The sequence below is a fragment of the Mus caroli genome, unplaced genomic scaffold, assembly GCF_978045245.1.
Source record: "Mus caroli unplaced genomic scaffold, Mus_caroli_1 scaffold_6, whole genome shotgun sequence".
NCBI classification, from domain to species: domain Eukaryota; kingdom Metazoa; phylum Chordata; class Mammalia; order Rodentia; family Muridae; genus Mus; species Mus caroli.
In genome coordinates this window covers 24,124,215-24,144,310 of record NW_028227261.1, presented here as the reverse complement: position 1 = coordinate 24,144,310, position 20,096 = coordinate 24,124,215, and the positions used below count along the sequence as shown (strand labels likewise).

The window sequence follows — 20,096 nt, the reverse complement described above, 5'->3', positions numbered from 1 at the left end:
ATCATAAAAAAAAATCATCTACTGATAGTTTCCAAGGGTGTTGTTTATATGTAGGCATTCTGACATCAGGGATGACACCAATTCGGGTCTCAGACATTGACCAAAAGGATCCATGTGTGACCTCTGCCGTGTAACTGGAAGATGTTCACCCTCTGCAGAGTACTGAGAATCTTGCCTGTCTCCAGGTGCAGGTACCAGACGTGGATGCTTCAAAATCTGTGATCCTGTTACTAAAACCCTCCCTTTAGCGTTGGCCTTTGAACAGTTAGGAGACATGGTGGGAAGGCCTTAGCCCCTTGGGGGTGGCAGCGGCTGCCAAGCAAAGGAGCCAATGAGCTTCAGAGTATTGTTTAGGCAGGACTTGGCTGCTGTCCAGCTCCAAAAGAAGGTTAAGGTCATTTGGGGGTGGGGGTGGGGGGGTAGGGAGGAGCCTGGGAAAAAGAACTACTAGCCACACCCCGGGTTCTCTACTGGCCAGGTTCTATTTACTTCTCAAAAGCCAATTACTCACAGCTCGCTGGTCAGCAGTCCTCTCTGCCAGTGGCTCCAGTCAGAAACTGGAGACTGGGCTAGGCGGCCCCCAGAATTGCCAGAGAGCAGATGAAAGGAGCCCAGGAAACAGAACTCCTAGGTAATGCTCCACACACAGCCCAGAAATGCACTTTCTAGACTGGGGAAGCGGGAGCTTAAGAGTTCCATAACAAAAATAAGCTACTGCAATTATTAAGTAAGCTATGAAAAGCCCCTTCCTCACCCCCTTTAAAATGAGAAAGCATCTTGGTTGTCAGAGATTTCTTGTTCAGTAAGTACTCATTCCCCATGCTCGTCCCTGACTCCGTTAACAGCTACATCAAGTCTGATGAGCACTTGACTAAAATTCTTGAGACACTTTTGTCTCATGCCAAGGACAATAGAAACCAACCTCCCAGTGGCAATCTGTGGATGGAGTAAGTGTGGTGTGCCACTTGCTGGGAAAAACCTGGACCTCGGTCAGAGGGCCTTGTTTTGCATACGAAAGGGAGCCCTTCAACTTACCTCAGAGACAAGAGGGTGTGGTAGGACTATTTGCCATCTATTTTGTCCAGCTGACAGGTGTGTAACATAAAAAACAAAACAAAACAAATAGACAAACAAACAAACAAACAAACAAAAAAAAACGGTCTTTGGTCTCACTTGGTATCTACACTCACCTTTTGTTAGTATCTCTGATTATTCCCGAAAAAAAAAAATTCTGAACTTTAAATTTCTCCACTTTCCTAAAGGAAGGAATGATAGAGAGGGATGCACAGAAAGGGATATTACAAGACTGACCTAAAAAGCAACTGCTTCTTTGCTATGACGCCACTCAGCTAGTTATTACTAAGTAGATGCAGTATGGTAGGATGTATGTCAGAAAGGGATAGAACAGCGAGCCTCACAAGCTCTGTTTATATTTCAGTGGAAGATGGCAGGGAAGTATGAAACTGGATAGAAAGGAAAGCGAGATGGGAGGGAGAGAAGGGAGTTAAAAAAAATGTGTATGTTTTTGCCTGCATTTGTGTTTAGTGCCCATGGAGGCCAGAGAAGAGCGTAAGACCCCCTGGGACTGCAGTTAGAAATATTAGTAAGCAGCCATGGAGGTACTGGGAACTGAACCTGGTCTTTACTGGCTCTCAGTATCTATGCTGGACAGCTCACAACTGCCTGTAACTTGAGGAAATCCAATATTCCCTTTTGGATTCTTAACCCTTAAACCACCTCAGACTGCAATTTAAAATAGAGTGGCGAATACCAGGCTACATAGCAAGTTTGAGGCCTGAGCTCCACGAGCCCTTGTCTCAAAATAAATGTGATTGGGAATATACGACCATGTATCCCAGGGTGTATTCATGCACAAGTGGAGGTCAGAGGGAAACATTCCGAAGTAGAAGAGGGTTCTCTCCTAGCATAAGGGTCTTGGTGAACTGGGGTGTGAACTCAAGTCATTAGGTTGGGCAGGAAGTACTTTTAGAAGCTGAGCCATCTTGCTAGCTCCCTGTTTTTAGAACCCTAACTCTTGGGCGTCTTGGGCGTGTTAGGCACCATGCTCTACTGCTGAGCACCACCAGAGCTGACATGTAAACAAAGGTGAGATGAAAATGCAAGCTATGTGTGCAGTTATCTGATGAGAGCATTCTGCTGTGGTAGGGGAATATACAGAACAACCCCAAAGTGGAAACTCCTTAAACAGTAGAGTGCAAGAGGGTGGGAGCCAGCCAGACCAATGACAAGACAAAGAAGTCTCATGACAACATAAGGGCTTTGGATTTTATCCCCCCCCCCTCCCTTTTTTTTAAAGAGACTATATAGACAAAGTTGACCTGTAAGTCTAGACAGGCTGGCCTCTGCCTGAGTTCTGTGACTCAAGGTGTATGTCAATATACCCAGGAGGTCAGATTATTCACACCAAGCATTGTAGGAGTTTGCTCTGACTTTTAATGGCTTGCTGTGGTTGTATACGCTTGTACCCATGCAAAGCACAGGATGGGAGGGCGATTTTAAGAAATTGAGAAAGATGTGACAGTGATGAACTTCTGGTGGCAGTGGTTGTTCTGAGTAGGATTCCCTCAAGAGTGACAACTGGATGTAGGAGTCAAGGGTCTGGTGTGAAACTGCATGCATTTAATCTCAGGAGGCAGAAGCAGGCAGATCTCACTAACCTCTTGTGAGGTTCAGGCCTGCCTGTTTCTTAAAAGTGAGTTCTATAACAAACTGAACTACAGTGAGACCTTGTCTCAAAAATCACAAAACCAACTATCAAATGAGTTAAGGAATTTTTCTGGCCAAAGGTTGGACTTGCCATTTACTGAGAAAAATAGGCTTCCAGACCAGTTTCATATATAAGGAAAAAATGTATATATAAGAAAAAAATTATATATATATATATATATAATATATAATTTTCTTTTTTTTTTTCTTTTTTTTTTTTTTTTTTTTTGGTTTTTCGAGACAGGGTTTCTCTGTATAGCCCTGGCTGTCCTGGAACTCACTTTGTAGACTAGGCTGGCCTCGAACTCAGAAATCCGCCTGCCTCTGCCTCCCGAGTGCTGGGATTAAAGGCGTGCACCACCACGCCCGGCTGTAATTTTCAAGCTTCTAGCAGTGATGCTGATCTGGTGTCAAGAGAATGCCAGATTGCAGATCCAATAGACAGAAACTGATTCTAGTTAAAGGCTATTCCTCTTTGTCAACCACTACTCAGGAGAGCACATTAGGGGTGTTCAAGAGAACAGGATTCTTCATCCCCTACAGAAGGTCAAGTTTTCATTACTTCTGAGACAGAGAGACTCACTATATAGCTGTCCTGGAACTAAGTAGACCAGGCTAGCCTCAAACTCTCTCTGCTTCTTAAGTGCTGGGATTAAAGGAGTGTGCTGCTAATGCCCAGCTTCTATTCCTTTTAAAAGATTATTTTATTGAGGCAGGATCTAAGTACTAGCCTGGCTAAAGATTTTGTTTAGTTTTATGTTTGTGCACTGTCTTGTGTACATGGAGCCACCGAAGTCAGATCATGCTCCATCTGGGGGTGCTGGATCATCCCTGGAGCTGGAGTTAAGACAAGATGGCTATAAGCCACAGAGTGAGGGCTAGCTAAGCCTGCGACCTATGAAAAGCTGTTCATCAGTGAGCTATTTCTCCAGCCTTGGTTGAAGATGTAGTTTGAACTGTTTGCGTGTGAGTGTTCTGCTGTATCCCCCGTCCATGTGGATGCAAGCATAGGTGCCCTTGTCAGAGGGGTCAGGTCCAAAAATGAGTCTTCCTAAAACTGAAGAGCTAGCTAGCTTTCTAGCCACAGGCAAAGCTTTTAAATGATTTGAAAATAAAAAAAGCTTCACAAAGTCTTACCAAGATTTAATGTACATTTATTCTTAACACGTGGAACATATAGTATAAAGATTTCATACTGAATAAATGATATTCATTAAGCCAAAAAAGGAAAAAAAGGAGGAATTTACATCAAGTTTTTAGCTACATTGTTGAAATACAAATATGCAGATTTTATCACTGAAAAAAATCTCAATTGTGTTTCTTCATCAGGAACTTCAACTGAACCTAGAACTTTTTCACACCTCGATTAGAAACGAAACAAAACAAAACAAAAACCCAGAAAAAAATAAACTGTAAGTTGATTGGCTGCTGAGACAGCAAGGGCTTTTTACAGAGACCTGTAGAGCATCGCACCAAGAGGGGCAATGTCGGGCAAGAGATTAAATAGCTGTGTCTCGCTTTGTGCAGGTCACCAACTTGTTAACTCGCCATACTATAAAGGGGTAGCTGGGAAGGGGACCAAACTGTGGGGATTCAAGGGTATGTGCAATGTACAACATCATATATATACACACGTGGCAGCGCAGCCGCTGCAGCTAAAGGTTAAAACCAGGTCTAAGAGGTGATCTCAGGGCTATTCATACAATCAAGGAGGAGAGAAAGAGGTCAGGGCGTTGTAGGTTCACACAGGATACTTTGGGGGAAAAGCCATTTTTTTTTCTCCTCAACATTTAACTAAAAACATTTTTAAAAACTACAGCTTGCTGCTGACCCAGCGTCTTCTCTCGTTTCCATGTGAGACATTATTATTACAGTATGTTTACAGTATCAGGTGTACAGTACAGTACATGAAAGGATCTACACTCTACTGCACAGGCCTCTCCAGTGAACAGGGTCTGCTCACAACTGCCAACTTCTCGGCTCCTGCGAGATTGTGAATGGACAGCGACAAACCACACAGCTCAGCAGTCACCTTTGTCCTTCAGGGGTTTTTGTATTTTTTTTCCTTTTTTTTTTTTTTTAACCATTAAAAACAGTTATGAAATGTGGCATCCCGTTGATGCAAGGACTGGGAAAGCCATTTTTTTTCCCCAAACTCACTGTAAACAACAGTAACTTTGGTTAAAATAAAAAAGTCTTCTATGTAGGCAGAGCTTTGTCTTTTCAAATAGGGTGGGGTCCTGAGGGAAGCAGGTGAGGATGGGGAACAGAAAGGTGTGAGGGAGTGAGGGTGGGGAGGAAAGAGAACAGGAGAGGCTTTCCCAAGGGAGAAGCTGGACAGCACAGGGTAAACTGGATTCTGAGGTGGTTTTGCATAAATAAAGGGCAACAGTCAGTTTCTAAGTTCTCCACACACTCACACACACACGGGGAGGGGAGGTGTCCCACGGCTGTCATGACTGGCCAATCAAAAACAGTACATCACAAATGACTTGTGAAACCAATGAGTTCATCAGTGGTGACACGGAGATGTCCAACAGCCGTGACTCATACAGAGTGAACTCTGAGTGGTTCTCATCCACCTTGGCCAGGGCAAGCAGCGCTCGGGCAGCCCGCCGCATCATGTCCACACTAGTTGGTTCAAAGGGTGGATTCTGCATATGCAGGAGGCTTGCCTGGCTCTGCTGGAACTGTGTGGCAGCAAGGCTGTCCTCCAGGAAACCCAGGAGGTTGCCGATGCTGCCCTTCTGCACTGCAATGGCCCGGGCTGCCAGGCTGTCCCCCTGGGCCAGATTTGCCAGCAGTACCACGGCCATCTCCCGGCACACTGGGTTCTTTCGGTCACTGAGGAAGCGCACCATGGTACTATACAACTTCTCCAGGCGGCTAAAAGGGGGAGTGGCCAGGATCAGGTCCACATTGTTGTCCTGGATGCTGAGTTTGCTGAGGGTTTCCAAGACCAATCTCTGGGGAGAGAGGACGGCATTGGGGCCTAGGGTTGAGAAGGGGTCCTGGGCTTCAGCTGAAGGGCAAACTGCCCAGTGTAGGAGTCCATCCAGGACAGGCAGGCAGATGCTCTCAGGATACGGGGATAGGTCCAACTGCCCCGAGATGTTGGCGAGGGTGACCAGCGTGTTTTCCCGGAGCATCTCCAAGCAGTCCCACCACCACTCCACTTTGTCACAGCTCACCCCTTGGTCCTGTTCCTCCTCCTTCTCATAAGTCAGTGGTGCCTGCTTCCGCTCTGGGTGCTTGTGGTGCAGCAGGATCAGCTTGCCCAGGATAAGCAGCAGCCCTGGGTGTTTGGACATCTCAAAGTCGTTGCCTGGCACAAACGACAGGCTCCGGATGGTATTGGAGACACAGACACAGCGCTTAGCAAGGGAATCCTGCCAGTCCAGAAGGGTACACAGTGGGGTCTCATCCTTACTATGGGGTTCATCCTCTAAAATTTTGATGTTCCGGTGGCTCTGTGCTGGGCTAATGCCAAATGGAAACTTGCTGCTTTCCTTTGTGGCCTCTGCACTCTTTGTCCCCTCATCAGTCAATGTGCTAGACCGGGTGGACAACATGTCATCCATGGTGGCTGTGATCCTTTTTTCTGGAAGGCCATCGGGCGGGGGGCCCTCCTGCTCCGTTGTCCCTGGTGTGCCCTCTACCATTGTGAGGTGCTTCCGAGGGGGTGTTGGGCAGGGCACATAAGGCCGGGAAGGCAGCAGCTCTATCTTGCTCTCAAAGTGGGTCTGGATATGCTCAGTGGTATCCCCACCACCAATCCGCCAGTGTAGCAGGCCACTGTCAAACTCCTGCACGCGCCCAAGCTTATCAGAGCAGTCCACCACAAACGGGTCATTCTTCTGAACGATCTTTACGGGAAGCTTGTCAAACTTACTGACTAACTTCTCCTCACTATTCTCTGAAGATGGCTTGTCCTTGCCCAAAAAGGCCATCTCCTCATCATTTCCAACCCCTTCTTCCTCTTCCTCCTCCAGTTTAGGATCAAGGTGTTCTTCTTCCTCTTCTTCCTCAGTGTGGGCTGGACTAGACACCTTGGTGAATCTCCCAGGGTCTAGTAATGTTCTCTGTCCTGGGTCCCCTACCTCATACTCCTTTAAAATGCCAAAGATTTCAATTAGGCATCTACGGAAATATTCCACAAGGAGCTCTAGCAAGCCTGGGAGCTGAAAGAGAGAAAAAAAAGGAAATAAAGGAAGGGAAGAATTCTTGATAGGAGTTCCCAAGATCTTATCCAATTCATATTCTCTGTCTCTGTCTCCCTCCCTCCCCCGTTCTTTCTTCCCTTCACGTAGGAGGCAGAGCTGTCCCATGCTAAAGGCTTTCCCAGCACACCGCTCTTTACTGTTCTCTAACCATTTCCTTCGTAAAGAAAAGGCAAGAAGTTTTCTTTGACCCAAACAATGGTCACATAAGCCTGCTTCCAGAAAGACAGAAATGTGAGCTACAATCTATACCTCCCCTGTCAGTTACACCCAACCCCTTTGAACACTTCTTTCTGAATGTGTGTTGTGTTTTTCACTAGGCATCTGGTCACTGCCAGTGTTCACCTAAAGTGGCCTCTGTTATCTCATGGCCACATGGAGGCCAATTCTTAAGCAGGCTGGGATGACCCCTTTCCAACACGAGCTAGAGAAGGACTGCACTGTCAGCAGATGCTCATCTATTTCCCACTAGTTTCTTTTTCTTTTTTTTTTTTTTTTAAGATTTATTTATTTATTATATGTAAGTACACTGTAGCTGTCTTCAGACACTCCAGAAGAGGGAGTCAGATCTCGTTACGGATGGTTGTGAGCCACCATGTGGTTGCTGGGATTTGAACTCTGGACCTTCAGAAGAGCAGTCGGGTGCTCTTACCCACTGAGCCATCAAACCAGCCCCCTCCCCACTAGTTTCTAGTCACACTAACACTTGCCCGAAATCCATCCATCCACCTCATTATTAGAGTTGTAAAGATCTTGGTTTGAATATTGCTTTTCCCAGAAATTAGGTGTATGAAATGGTGATAAATCCCTGAGCATTATAAAGTTGGTTCTGGTATACAGGAAGCGAGCAAGATCTACCCCTTACTTTCTGGTGGACAAGAACCATAGAATGGAAATAGTCATGTTCTGACCAGCTATGGTGGATCAAAAAACGGAATCAGAGGTTTTGGGAGACCAGAGAGGTCTGTCTGCTTTGAGTTCAAGGCCAGCCCAGGATATATAGTGAGTTCCAGACCAGCCTGAGCTACAATGTGATATCCTTTATCAAAGACACAACCTAAATAAAGGCAGGCTTTATAATCAGAAAGATGCTGAAAGTTATATGAACCTGAGCAAATATAAGACTTATGACCTGCGCTGGGCGGTGGTGGCACACGCCTTTAATCCCAATACTTGGGAGGCAGAGGCAGGCAGATTTCTGAGTTCAAGGCCAGCCTGGTGTACAAAGTGAGTTCCAGGACAGCCAGGGATATACAGAGAAACCCTGTCTAGAAAAACCAAAAACCAAAAAAAAAAAAGAAAAAAGAAAAGAAAAAGACTACGACCTGGACGTGCTAGTATATGCACTTGACCCAGCACTTGGGAGGTAGAGGCAGGTGGATTTCTGTGTTTAGGACCCACACAAAGTACGTTCTAAGCCAGTCAGGGATACAGTGAAAGTGTTTCAGAAAACCAAGATGACTCTGAGCCCATTTACTCAACTCTACTATAAAAATGATGTGAAACAAAACCGTAATTAAGCAAGAGCACAGTAACCCAATGAAGCATCCTTTAGTCGGCCCCTCCATCAACAAATCGGCACAGTCAAAGATTCAAATATATAGTGACATAGGCAGTGGAAATATGTCCCCAAGGGTCTATCTTCTGTAAGTCTGCCATCACCATAATAATAGTAATATATATTTCTTTTAACATACAAGATCTCATGTGTCCCACGTTGGTCCCAAACTATCTATACAACCAAAGATGACTTTGAACTTCTCATCTCCTACCTACACCTCTCAAGTGCTGGGATTATGTGTGCACCACCACACCTCATTTACATGGTCCTATAAGCCCATCTCTGGGCCATGACCATGTTAGGGAAGCACTTTACCATCTAAATGACAACCCCAGGCTTCAGTCTTGAAGTTTTTTTTTTTTTTTTTTTTTTTTTGGTTTTTCGAGACAGGGTTTCTCTGTGTAGCCCTGGCTGTCCTGGAACTCACTTTGTAGACCAGGCTGGCCTCGAACTCAGAAATCCGCCTGCCTCTGCCTCCCGAGTGCTGGGATTAAAGGTGTGCGCCACCACGCCCGGCTTGAAGTTCTTTTTAATTCAAGAAAATAAGAAAAAGAAAAAAGAAATGAAAGCAGCACATTGGCCTGGGCACATGCCTTTAGTCTCAGCACTTAGGAGGCACATGCCTTTAGTCTCAGCACTTAGGAGGCACATGCCTTTAGTCTCAGCACTTAGGAGGCAGGGAGATCTCAAGTTTGAGGCCAGCCTGCTCCACAGGACTTCCAGGATAGCCAGGGCTAAACACAGAAATGCTGCCTTGAAAAAAAATTAATCAATGCATGAGAGGACGCATTATGGGAGGAGGGAGATGATTTTTGAAGTCATGCTTCTATCTTTCGATGTATGGAACTGAACACAGGCTCCGGTGGCAAGTGCCTTTGTACACTGAGCCATCTTGCCGAATCCTTACCAGTAACAAAGTTTCCCCAGCTGTGCACAGTGCCTTTAATCCCAGCACCGAGGGGTGGGGGGGGGAGGGGGGAACCCTCTCTCATAAAAGGAAAGCAAAGCCCCCTCTGAACAAGGCACTTTAGAGAGGGGGGCAGAAGCAGCACTGCACACTCTGTGGCTGCCTCCATACAGGTAACGCTGTAACCCTGTCTCAAAACAACAGACCCTAAAGAACACCGGAACCCTTTCTCCCAAATAAAACTCCTGACAGGACAACCAGCGCTCTAAAAGAGAAACCCTGTCTTGAAAGCAGCAACAACTGAGTTGCCAGCACTGCTTCCAATGCCACCCCCACGCAAGGGGTCAAGGCCTGCACGCTGCAAGCACAGACGGTCTCCAGCACAGTGACAAGGGTCAAGGATGGCTTTGTTCCTGCTGTGCCATAGTGTTATCTACATCAACAGTACCCCCTCACCTTGTCCAAACACCTGTACTCACCTGGCTGAGGTTGAAGGTCATAATGCTGTTGTCATCATACAGTAGGATGTTAATGGTGTCTAACGCCCACGTGCTCTCTGCCAGGAGCCCGGACTTGAGGGACATCATTACCCGCCATGCCTCCGGGGTTCCTGAAATAAACCTCTGTGTTGTCCATCCACCAAGCCCCTGCTGGCTAGAGGCACCCCCAAGGCTGGTCCATTAGTCAGGCTAGTCTGACTTCATTGCTTCTAAGCTGTCTAGGACACCAGCATATGGCAGACAGAGCCTTGAAGAAAAACCTGAAATCAGCTTATTTCTTCCATCCTTCAAATTCTTTGGCTTTCTTTTAGTAAATAATGTGCCAGATTTAACCACATCCAGAATATTGGATGGAGGGAACCATGTGAAAGATGGGAAGGGGTAGATTGAGCCACCCAATCAGGGAGGTATCCTTACCAATGTCTTTCATTGTGAGCCGCCTTCTCTGCTTCAACACAGGCTGGGTGGCCTCTACAGAGCCAGGTGGGAAGGTGATATCCCGCCGAATCATAGGCGGCTGCACAGGAGTAGGCGCTATGTGCGACGCAGGCACTGGTGGGCCCGCCTTTTGCATTTTCATCCCCGAGTGCAGGAATGGAGACTTGCTAGGAGAAGTACGGTTCTCCATGGGCCGGGGTAGGGGAGCGGGGCTGGATACCTGAGGAATGTGATTCGGCATGCTTGGTGGGGGCTGGTAGTTAGATGGAGGGGGTCTTGTCATGGGGGGAACAGGGGCTGAAGGACCATACGGAGGCTGGCGTGTGCCATGGGAAGGCCATGGGCCTTCATGGTTGGCCCTCTGATCTGTGTGGAGCATTTCATCTGTTCGGTTCACACCATGATACGCAGGGCCCTGGGTGGCAGAGCCTGTGTTCTGCCTGTTGGCATAATTGTAGGTCATGTCATTTCGCCCCTGCCACATGGTGCCTTGCTGAGCAACCTCAGCTGATGCCTGTATGGGACCACCCATCATTTGTGGGGGCATGTTCTGCTGGGCACTGGAACCAGGAGGTGCAGAGACTCGGTCTCGGCCAAACTGGAATGGAAATTGGTTCTGGGGGCCGCCTGCTGGTCGGCGATCAGTAGCAGCGGTGGCGGAGGCAGGGTAGGCATTGCTGTACTGGTTGTACACGTCCTGCTGAGGGGAAGGCTGGGCAGCTTGTGGCTGGCTGGCAGGCTGGGACTGAGCTGCAGGCAACTGCTGCTGTTGAGGTTGGCCTTGCCCAGCGCTGTACGGCACACTGTACATCTCCCCTTCATGCCGCTTGGCAGGAGGGCCGTATGTGCCATCCATTGGCCTCTTATAATTCTAAAACAGAGAACGCAAAGGGGGATTAATACTGTGTACCAAGTCACACAAAACTCACAAGAACCACGGATGGCTTCCACTCATTAGATAGTAATTCATTTTCCCTTCGCCCCTCTGAGACACAGGACAGATGCCGAGAAAGCAAACCCTTTTGTAAATTATCTTCTGAAGCTGTTTCTGAGTGCAACAGAAACTATCGCTACAGGACCATTTTCTCTTCTAAAGCTCTCCTTTCAAATAGAAAAATATATAAATCATCAAAAATCAAAACAGACTCTGTTTCTAGCCCTTTTAGAAGAGAGACTTGATAAACAAGGAAGGCATGTGACTGTCTATGTAGAACTGCCTGGCTGGGTGGAGGAATACCCACCGAGTGGCCAAAGTGAGCTGCAGCCTGCTACCCATTACTTTTGGTTGCTTCCTGCTTTCTAGGGTGTGCCAGCAGACCCCCAACTGCCTTTCTTACCTGCTGCTGCTGCTGATACAGTGTGGTCTGCTGGCCGGGGAAGGGGCTGCTGGAAGGGGTGCCTTGGGTGGAGAATTGATTGCCATAGGAATCATGTCTGCAGGAAACAAAGAGCGTCAAGGTGGAGAATCACAAAACCTGAGAAACACAGACAGAGGAACCAGGATCTACTCACCGTTGCTGCTGCTGCTGTTGCTGCTGTTGCTGCTGCTGCTGCGGGGGGTAGCGGCTAGGAGAATACATCCCCGAATCTGGGGTGGAAGGCATGAGATTTGGCTGAGGGGCTCCAGTGCCCATATTTCCTTCAGGCCCGATTCCAGGCTCCGTCCTAAACAAAATTAGAGAAGGGAATTGAGCATGGTATATAGCTTCAGGGTAGCAAGAGTTGGGCAGGGCCAGGGCCAGGGCTCACCTCACTCTGTCGTAAGGACCTCCATAGGGATAGTGCTGCCGTGGTCCCATCGCCACATTTCCCAGCCCAGGGCCAGCAGCACGGCTATAGGGATCACCCATCCCGCTGTTGGGGCCCTGCCCTGAGGACATGAAGGGATCACTTCCTGGCGCTGAGGGCAGAAAAGAAGGCAATAAGTGAGAAAACAAGCAGGTTGGCAGGCTTTGCAGTCTACACATCCCTACCCCATGGTTCCATGTTCTCTACAGAGCACAGTTTCTTCCTGTTTCTTTAATGACAGGCTAAGTAGAGAATGAGTGGCTAAGTAAAACAAGGTTGAAAGAGAAAAGAAGAAGGGTGGGGGGTTGGGGGTGAAGTGGTTGGTGGCTCAGTGGGATGATATTTGCCTAGCGTGATACCCTAGCTTTAACCTCTAGCATTGCACCAGTAAGGAAAGGGGAAGGCAGGCAGGGAGAAGGGAAGGGTATGGTGAGGGGTGATTTCAGAGGCTACCTCAGCAACACCACCAAGCCACTCAAACTCCACAAGCATAAGCCAACGACACCCAGCAGTCGTACCTTTCCTCATGCTGCCATAAGGATCCTTATTTGGCTCATAGGACATGCGCCCCATCATGTCAGAGGTATTCATACTGGGCTGGTACCCAGGGTTTGGAGTCATGGAATTCCGCTTCTGGAATGTGGGGTCACTTCCATCAGGAAAGGCATCCTGGATTCCGACTGAGTTGCTCCTGCTCCAGAGTGAGGAAAACTAATGAAGCCTCCCATAGACCTCAGCTAAGCCAAGAACCACGAGAGCCACAGGTGGGGTGAATGAGCAGAGGGACAAACTGCCCTTGGGTTACCCAAGTTTTACCCGCAGAGACACACTCAGCGTTCCTGATCATTCCTTACCTCATGCCTGGTAAGGGGGGAATTTGACTATGTGGTGTGGATGCTGGAGTTGGTGGCTTCAGGTCTCCTCCTTCTGCCATAGAACTGCTGGTTGACTGAGGAGTTTGTGGCCCCTGCATAGACCCTGATCCCGCTGTGGACAGAGATGCAGAGTGAGCTGCTGACTTGTAAGAAAAGTATTTAACTCTTACAATATTACGAACGCTGTAGAATTTGTGTGTGTGTGCATGCTCATGTGTATGAGTCTGTTTCTTTTTAGACAGGGTTTCATACTGTCTAGCCCAGGCTGGTTAGAACTGGTAATCCTTTCTCTCAGCCTCTGGAGAGCTGGGAATGACACTGCCTTCCCAGGATCCCTCTCTAAGAGATGTTCCTACGAACACTGAACAGATTCAAGACGACTTCTTACAGTCGGTGATGTAAAAGGCAAGTCATAGAGACGGAATTTTGTCACTTAAGCAGGCATGTCCTGATATAAAAATGGCATGTCAAAGTTCACACAAAAAAGCTGCACAATTGAGTTACAATGAATAAATGCCCCCCCCCCCACTGTGATGTCTGGCTGCATTGGTGGCTTGAGAACTCAAGTGGACATTTGCTTCCCACCAGATCATTTAAGTCATGGGCAGCTTGCTCATCACCTTTGTCCAAAGAACTTGTCTAACATCATAATGATGATGGAGCAAAAAATGCCCAATCAGAGCTCCTGAAACATGGGGTGTAGAAAGGAGTCACATGGCCAGTGCCTAGATGTTTTTATTAGGCACACAGCAAAATGTCACCCTTAGATTCTAATATTCCTCTAAAGAGCACAGACCACCCAGTAATGAATGTTTCCAAGCAGGTACCGTTTCGTAGCATTAGACAGCACAGTACTGAGGCCTTCCCAAGCTGATGAGTCATCTCAGGCACCAAGTACACCCTCAGAGGTCAAAGACAGGGCACGTATGTTGACACCTACCTTCTACCCTGGCCTCTTTCACATGCTAGCCTAGGCCCAGCCTCTTCTGAGAACGGAGGGTAAAGCAGAACTCCTGTCATCACAAAGTTCCATTCATATTCTCTCCCTACCCCCTCTAACCATTCATTACCATCTTAGCTCTCTGGGGGAATTTCAGGCTCTAGTCTGCACTGCATTCTAAGGCGCTGACATCAGCAGGCCAAAGCTCCCAGATGGCCCAACCACGCTGCTATTTGTCAGTTTTCCCTCACTCCTCTGGTGTCCCTCCCACTCACCAGTTTACAAACATTTGGCAAGATGCCAGGTGTACAACAGGAGAATTAGAAAGTTAAAACTTAAGGCTGCCGCACAGCACCTCCCAAGGGAGTCGCCACTACCGCTCTTTAGTCTGCCAACCTGCCAAGCCACGTGGATGGCTAAAAACACACATCCCTGGCATCTGCTCTGCTCCCTGGAGTGACGGAGACACCAGTACCTAAGGAAGTGTGCTCTTAGCTTTGGGGTGAGGGGATGGGGTGGGGTAGGGTACTCAGCCATTCTTACCAGGAGAAGGGGGCTGGATCTTCGGTTGGGACTTCTTGGAGTCAGCAGCTGCGAAGATATCGGGGGGAGGGTCTTCTCCACGCTCGATCTTGCACTCAAAGGCATAAAGACACTGGATATACTGCTTTTTCAGTGAGCTGGCAGCACTGCTTGATGTACCCACATTGAGGTTGGTTGCAAGTTCCCGCCATTTTTTGTTCTTGTTGACCTGAAAGACCACCAGAAGAGTCCAAGTATAGAGAACCCAGCCTTCCAGATCACAGGTGCTGAACCCAAAAAGGTTGTTGCAAGCTTACAGTTTGAAATAACTACAAGCAGCAGCTTAATTCAAACAGGACAAATTCAAATGGCACACCGAGACTGGACAGAACTCAGTGTCTGGGCAGAGCTCCAACCCTCACCCTCTCGCTTACTTTTTTTCAATTTTTATTTTTTTTAAAAAGATTTCTTTATTATATGTAAATATACTGTAGCTGTCTTCAGACATCCTAGAAGAGGGTGTCAGATCTCATTACTGATGGTTGTGAGCCACCATGTGGTTGCTGAGATTTGAACTCAGAACCTTCGGGATAAAAATCAGTGCTCTTAACTGCTGAGCCATCTCTCCACCAGACTCTTTAAGCTAATGATTTTTACATGACTCTTCACCATCAGTATGAGGCTGTCAACAGCCAGCCCACAGTTCTGCCTTTCTTCAGTCTCAGGGCACAGTGATCAAGACCATTTCCTAAAGGTTCCTTCTAAACAGCAGTGTGACAGACAGGTCTGGATCCATGGTGTATTCTTAAGCACAATGGCAGGCTTATCCCTCTAGTGCTGAGAACATGGGCTTTGCAGTCCTGATCCACAAGGAAAGATTTTGGGATATGATACCTTTGATCCACAGAGTTCAAGGAAGCAGAGATAACTTCTATAGATAGAAGTGAGGTGACCAGAAACACTTTGTAAGGTGGCCCTGGTGAGAGTACACTTTGGCTGTTTTCACACTTAGCAACAGTCGTGGATATCTCTGCACACTCCCTTCCACTCCGCAATACCTGGTACAGGCTACTGGGATGGCCTTCTCACTAACCTTTCAGGCTCAGGACTCATGCTTGCCTTTCTCAGGGCCTTGACTCAGAAATGATTTTTTTTTTTTCCGAGGCAGGGTTTCTCTGTGTAGCCCTGGCTGTCCTGGAACTCACAAATCCGCCTGCCTCTGCCTCCCGAGTGCTGGGATTAAAGGCGTGCACCACCACGCCCAGCTGAATTCTTATTGTCTTTAGAATACAACTACTTAATGGCAACTTAGATTTCTTTTCCAACTGGAAGACAAGCTTTGTTCTAATGGGCAGTGAGTTCAGAGCCCAACAATCAGAAGAAGGCAAAGCTCTAAGCAGTCAATCGTCCTTCCCCACAAGCAGGGAGCGAGGACAAATGACAGTGGAAAGCAGGAATGGACGCAGGTCACCTCACAAGCCCTACGTGGCTTTGCTTCCCACGCCACTGACATGGCAGCCTGCACGTGCCCTCTTCTGTTTTGTTTCCCTCTGTGGGGGAGGGGAGGGACTCATAAATGACTGGTAGTTGGCTTCTTTCCAGTCACTTTCTTTTCTGCTGGTGACAGCTGATTTCCTTTTCTGATTTAGAAGGGTTGGAGTAAGTCTCTCCCTGTCAGGCTCTCCCAACCCCACTCCCAAGGTCCTGGTCTGTATAACAGAGAAAGCCCACAAGCCAAAGTGAGCTATCACTAGCTAGCCTTTCTGGCTGAGTCCAAACATAACTGTAAAGTATACATACAGCAAAGGCATTTCCAGTAAGGATTGACCCATTCTCTGAAGTCAAAGTATTCATTCTACTTCTCCCTCTGTAACCACTCTATAAGCAATTTCTGAAATTCTATCTTCCCTGGAAAGTTTCTTAAATTCAAAGGATCAATGAACCTGGCTCCCATACCATCAGAGACCAAGTGATTCACGAGGCCTCTTGCTGAAGGTTTACAGAGATCATTTCTAATTCTGACAGGACAAACGCTAACATATGGTCCCTGTTTTACCATTAAGAAGACTCAAAGCTCATGTGGTTTACACACCTGGTTTTAAGTGTCTCAGAGCTTGACCCCATGGGATGAATGGCACTCTCAGAAGCAAACTGTCCGGTGCTTACCTGAGTCAACCCACCAATCTCCTTCACAGACACATAGAGGCGATAGAGGTCCAGAGGCTTCCTCCCCACAGCAGGCAGATTTGTCATGCCCATGGCCTTCTCCTCTGTGAAGGCCAGGTACCGGTCCACCCACATCTTCCTCTCGGGCTCACCACCCAACTCATACAATTTGGTGATCTTCTCATTGGTGGTTGTAGAAGAACTGGATTTCTGGAGGGTGGGTTGAAACCAGAGAAACTCAAAGTCAAAGCCTATGCACACAGGGGCCGGAAATCTCTTCTCTGTCCGTCCCTCTGTGAGAGAGCAAGTCTTCTAGAGCATGAGCTAGTTGTGAAAATTGCCTGCTTTGGTCTCCCAGGTGCTGGGAATGTATCTTAGAAGCTTTAAGAGAAAATGCGTGTGATAGCAAAGGCTGAAAATCCACTGCCAAGCTGCAGTTTCGGTATATGGTGGGTCCAACTGTACAGAAGTTCATGAGATACGCCGACTTTAGCGTTGATTAATTTTTCACAGTTGTCCTTTTAATGTTAAAATTTAAAAATTACTTCATGCAAAGGACTGTTTTGAGCTTAAGTACACATGTGTCTGGTGCTTGCGTGAGCAGAAGAGAGCACGTGATCAATGGAGCCCCCTAGAGCTGGAGTTACAAACAGTGTGAGCTGCCATGTAGGCCTGGCAAGTGGACTCAGATCCTCTGGATGAGCAGCCAGTGTTCCTAACTACGGAGCCATCTCAATAGAGCCTAACTTTGTTTTGTTGTTTGAGCCAGGGTTTGTTTCCCTGGCTGTCCTAGAACTCACTCTAGGCTAGTCTCCAAAGAGCCCTGTCCGCCCCTGGCTCTGGAGGAGTGGACTATGGGAGTGTGCTACCCCCTCCGTGTTCCCTGCAGCTCTGCATTTTAAAAATGTAGATGTGGACTGGGTGTGGCAGCACACATCTTTAATCCCCGCAAATGAAGGGGGCAGAGAGGCAGCTAGATCTCTGTGAGTTTAAGGCCAACCAGGTCTATTTAGTGAGTTCTAGGTCATTCAGAGCTACCTAGTGAGACCCTGTCTCAACCCACTGACTCCCCAACACACCAAACCAAACCAAACCAAACCAAACCAAACCAAACCAATCAAGCCAGGGGATCATCAGGTAAACATGATAGCTGTTTTTAGGTGGCTGGCTTCCAATCAGGTGGCTTCATAAATCCCTGTAACTCCAACACATCTAGATCCAACCTACAGGGAGGTTAAGACCCCAACCCCCACCTGAATCACTATTCTGCTTGTAGAATTGTAGTACCAAACATTCCTGATGCTCTGAGTAAAGTCTAGGAAGAGAGAGGCAGCTAGCTGCCTACAGTATTCATCATCAGTGTATACACGTAAGAGGCCAAGTCTCAGAGGAGTGTATACTGCAGAGCCCAATGGGAGTGACAAACTGAGGCAATGGAAGCCTTTGTGGGTACCAGCATCATAACATGCTAAAACCTTATCATTCTCTTTCATTTATTCTTCTAGCACCCTGTGTTTCCCGACAGGATTTCTCTGTGCCGTTCTGGCTGTTCCTGAACCTGCTCTATAGACCAGGCTAGGCTGGCTTTGAACTCAAGAGATCCACCTGCCTCTGCCTCCTGAGTACTGAACCAAAGGGACATGCCACCACTGCCTGGCTCTCAATTTTCCTTCCTATCATTCATCAAAAGGGATAAGATACAAAATTGAAAGGGCAAAAGATAAAAACCTTAGATTTGGATTCTGTCTTGGGTGTTCCGTCTGCCTTGTTGTTCATTTTTGTGGCGGGAGTTAACTTAACATCTCCGAGGCCCATCATCTCTGGGCTGGCTGCCATCCCTGTAAAAAGAAACCAGTTCAGGTCGAGTAGATTTTACTATAGCTTCAAGATCTTTCTTGAAGAAACTCCTGTGATGAGCACTCAAGTACACTGACCTGCTGAATTGTTGGCCATGGTTCCACCCATAGGATATGGGGGTCCCTGAGGGTTGATCATGCCAGCCATACTATTGATCCCCTGTCCATAGGGAGGTCCAGTTCCCATCATGCCCCCTTGATTCATATTTGGGTAGCCTGGTGGTCTAAGGAAGAAGATGAACATTAAAGAGAAGGTTAGAGACACACGGAACCTCTACATTTGGGAATGAGGAGGAAAAAAAAATAGAATTAATTAATTGTCTAATGAGAATAGAAAAAGTTTTAAGTCTCACAAATCTAACATAGGCCACACATCTATTTGCCACTAAGGTTCAAGGAAGGTCTGAACTCTAAAGCAAGCACTAGCTTAGTTTGATGGGGAATAACCCTTGAAGAATAAGGTCTTACGATGTTTTATAAACACCACTTTCCCACAGGCAACACCTAAAGTTGCTATGTCTCTACTTAAAGGATGGCTTTATGGCAGAGCCTATAAGCCTCCAGTAGTCGCTCTCCCATTACTCTTCCCTGCCCAGACTCCCAAGTAGCCTACAGGCACAAAGTACCACACCTAGCCTAAATTCTGTACACAGGATACTTTGTCTTATCAATTTTTATTAACATCCTGAAGAACCAGCAATTTGCGCATGAGTTTAAACTGTGTGTTAAAAAGAAAACACAGTGCTTAGAAAAACTTTCAATAACATACATGTTCTGTGCATGCATGCGCTTGTACACCAGAACCAGAACCCTGTCTTCACTCCCAGGCCTTACCTGTTTTGGATAGAGTTGGCAGCAACATGCATGGCAACAGCAGACTCTTGAGTTTTCCTGTTCATTCCCCCTGGCGGAGGACACATCCCTGACCCAACCTGAGGTGGCATATTGGCCATATTAGGGCCATAGGGCCTGTTGCCCATAGACGCATGAGCCATTCTCCCTGGAGGGAGTGTGCCGTAAGGTGGGATTCCAGGCTGCCCATGCATCTGACCTCCAGCACCCATAGGGTTCATACTTCCAGCCATGCCTGCATTGGGGTAGTTGGCGTTGGGCAAGGCATTATAGTTAGGCTGCCTAGGATAGCCTCCTGGGGGGGGGGGGGGGGGGAGGAAACAACACAAGCCGTGGTTAGCGAATCCCAGAACTACAACTCTTAAAACTCCAAACAACTAGAATCCATCAATATCTGGGTCAGGAAAATAAACAAATCCATCATGAAGGGAGGAAAACATCTCTAGCCCCACCCCCAATTTGGGGTGGGGTTTGCTGAGGACTGAATCCCAGGGTTTGTTCATTACTGAGCCACACTCCCTGACTGCCCAGCACAGAGAATGATGGCCGAGTTACTATCCAGGCCTTTCTGCATTCAATAGAATTCTTTCCTTTCTACATATTTTCCCTGCCTCCCACCCAAACATTTTTTTAATTTGTGTGTTATGTGCGTGCATGCATAATCAATGCACATCCAGTCATGGCACAGCGACTTTATCTAATAAGCGTCTGTGCTGGCCCATCAAAGGCCCATACAAGATGACA

The 20,096-nt window shown here is 47.4% G+C and overlaps 1 protein-coding gene across 2 annotated transcripts in view; it reads right to left on the bottom strand.

The window, feature by feature from the left end:
- Positions 1-4,766: 4,766 nt before the first annotated feature.
- The window catches only part of Arid1a (AT-rich interaction domain 1A), a 76,834-nt gene continuing 61,504 nt past the window's right edge, over positions 4,767-20,096 (bottom strand). The window contains exons 8-20 of one of the 2 annotated variants that reach the window (XM_029476864.2): positions 19,335-19,647; positions 18,579-18,724; positions 18,373-18,482; positions 16,645-16,854; positions 14,500-14,707; positions 12,996-13,128; positions 12,660-12,835; positions 12,103-12,253; positions 11,866-12,018; positions 11,691-11,787; positions 10,333-11,224; positions 9,895-10,025; positions 4,767-6,908 (exon numbers count right to left, since the gene is read on the bottom strand). In XM_029476864.2, coding sequence (XP_029332724.1) covers positions 5,181-6,908; positions 9,895-10,025; positions 10,333-11,224; positions 11,691-11,787; positions 11,866-12,018; positions 12,103-12,253; positions 12,660-12,835; positions 12,996-13,128; positions 14,500-14,707; positions 16,645-16,854; positions 18,373-18,482; positions 18,579-18,724; positions 19,335-19,647 — 4,448 coding nt within the window. In that variant the 3' untranslated portion in view covers positions 4,767-5,180. The remainder of the gene's footprint in view (positions 6,909-9,894; positions 10,026-10,332; positions 11,225-11,690; positions 11,788-11,865; positions 12,019-12,102; positions 12,254-12,659; positions 12,836-12,995; positions 13,129-14,499; positions 14,708-16,644; positions 16,855-18,372; positions 18,483-18,578; positions 18,725-19,334; positions 19,648-20,096) is intronic. The other variant, XM_021159226.3, reaches the window with a different exon arrangement.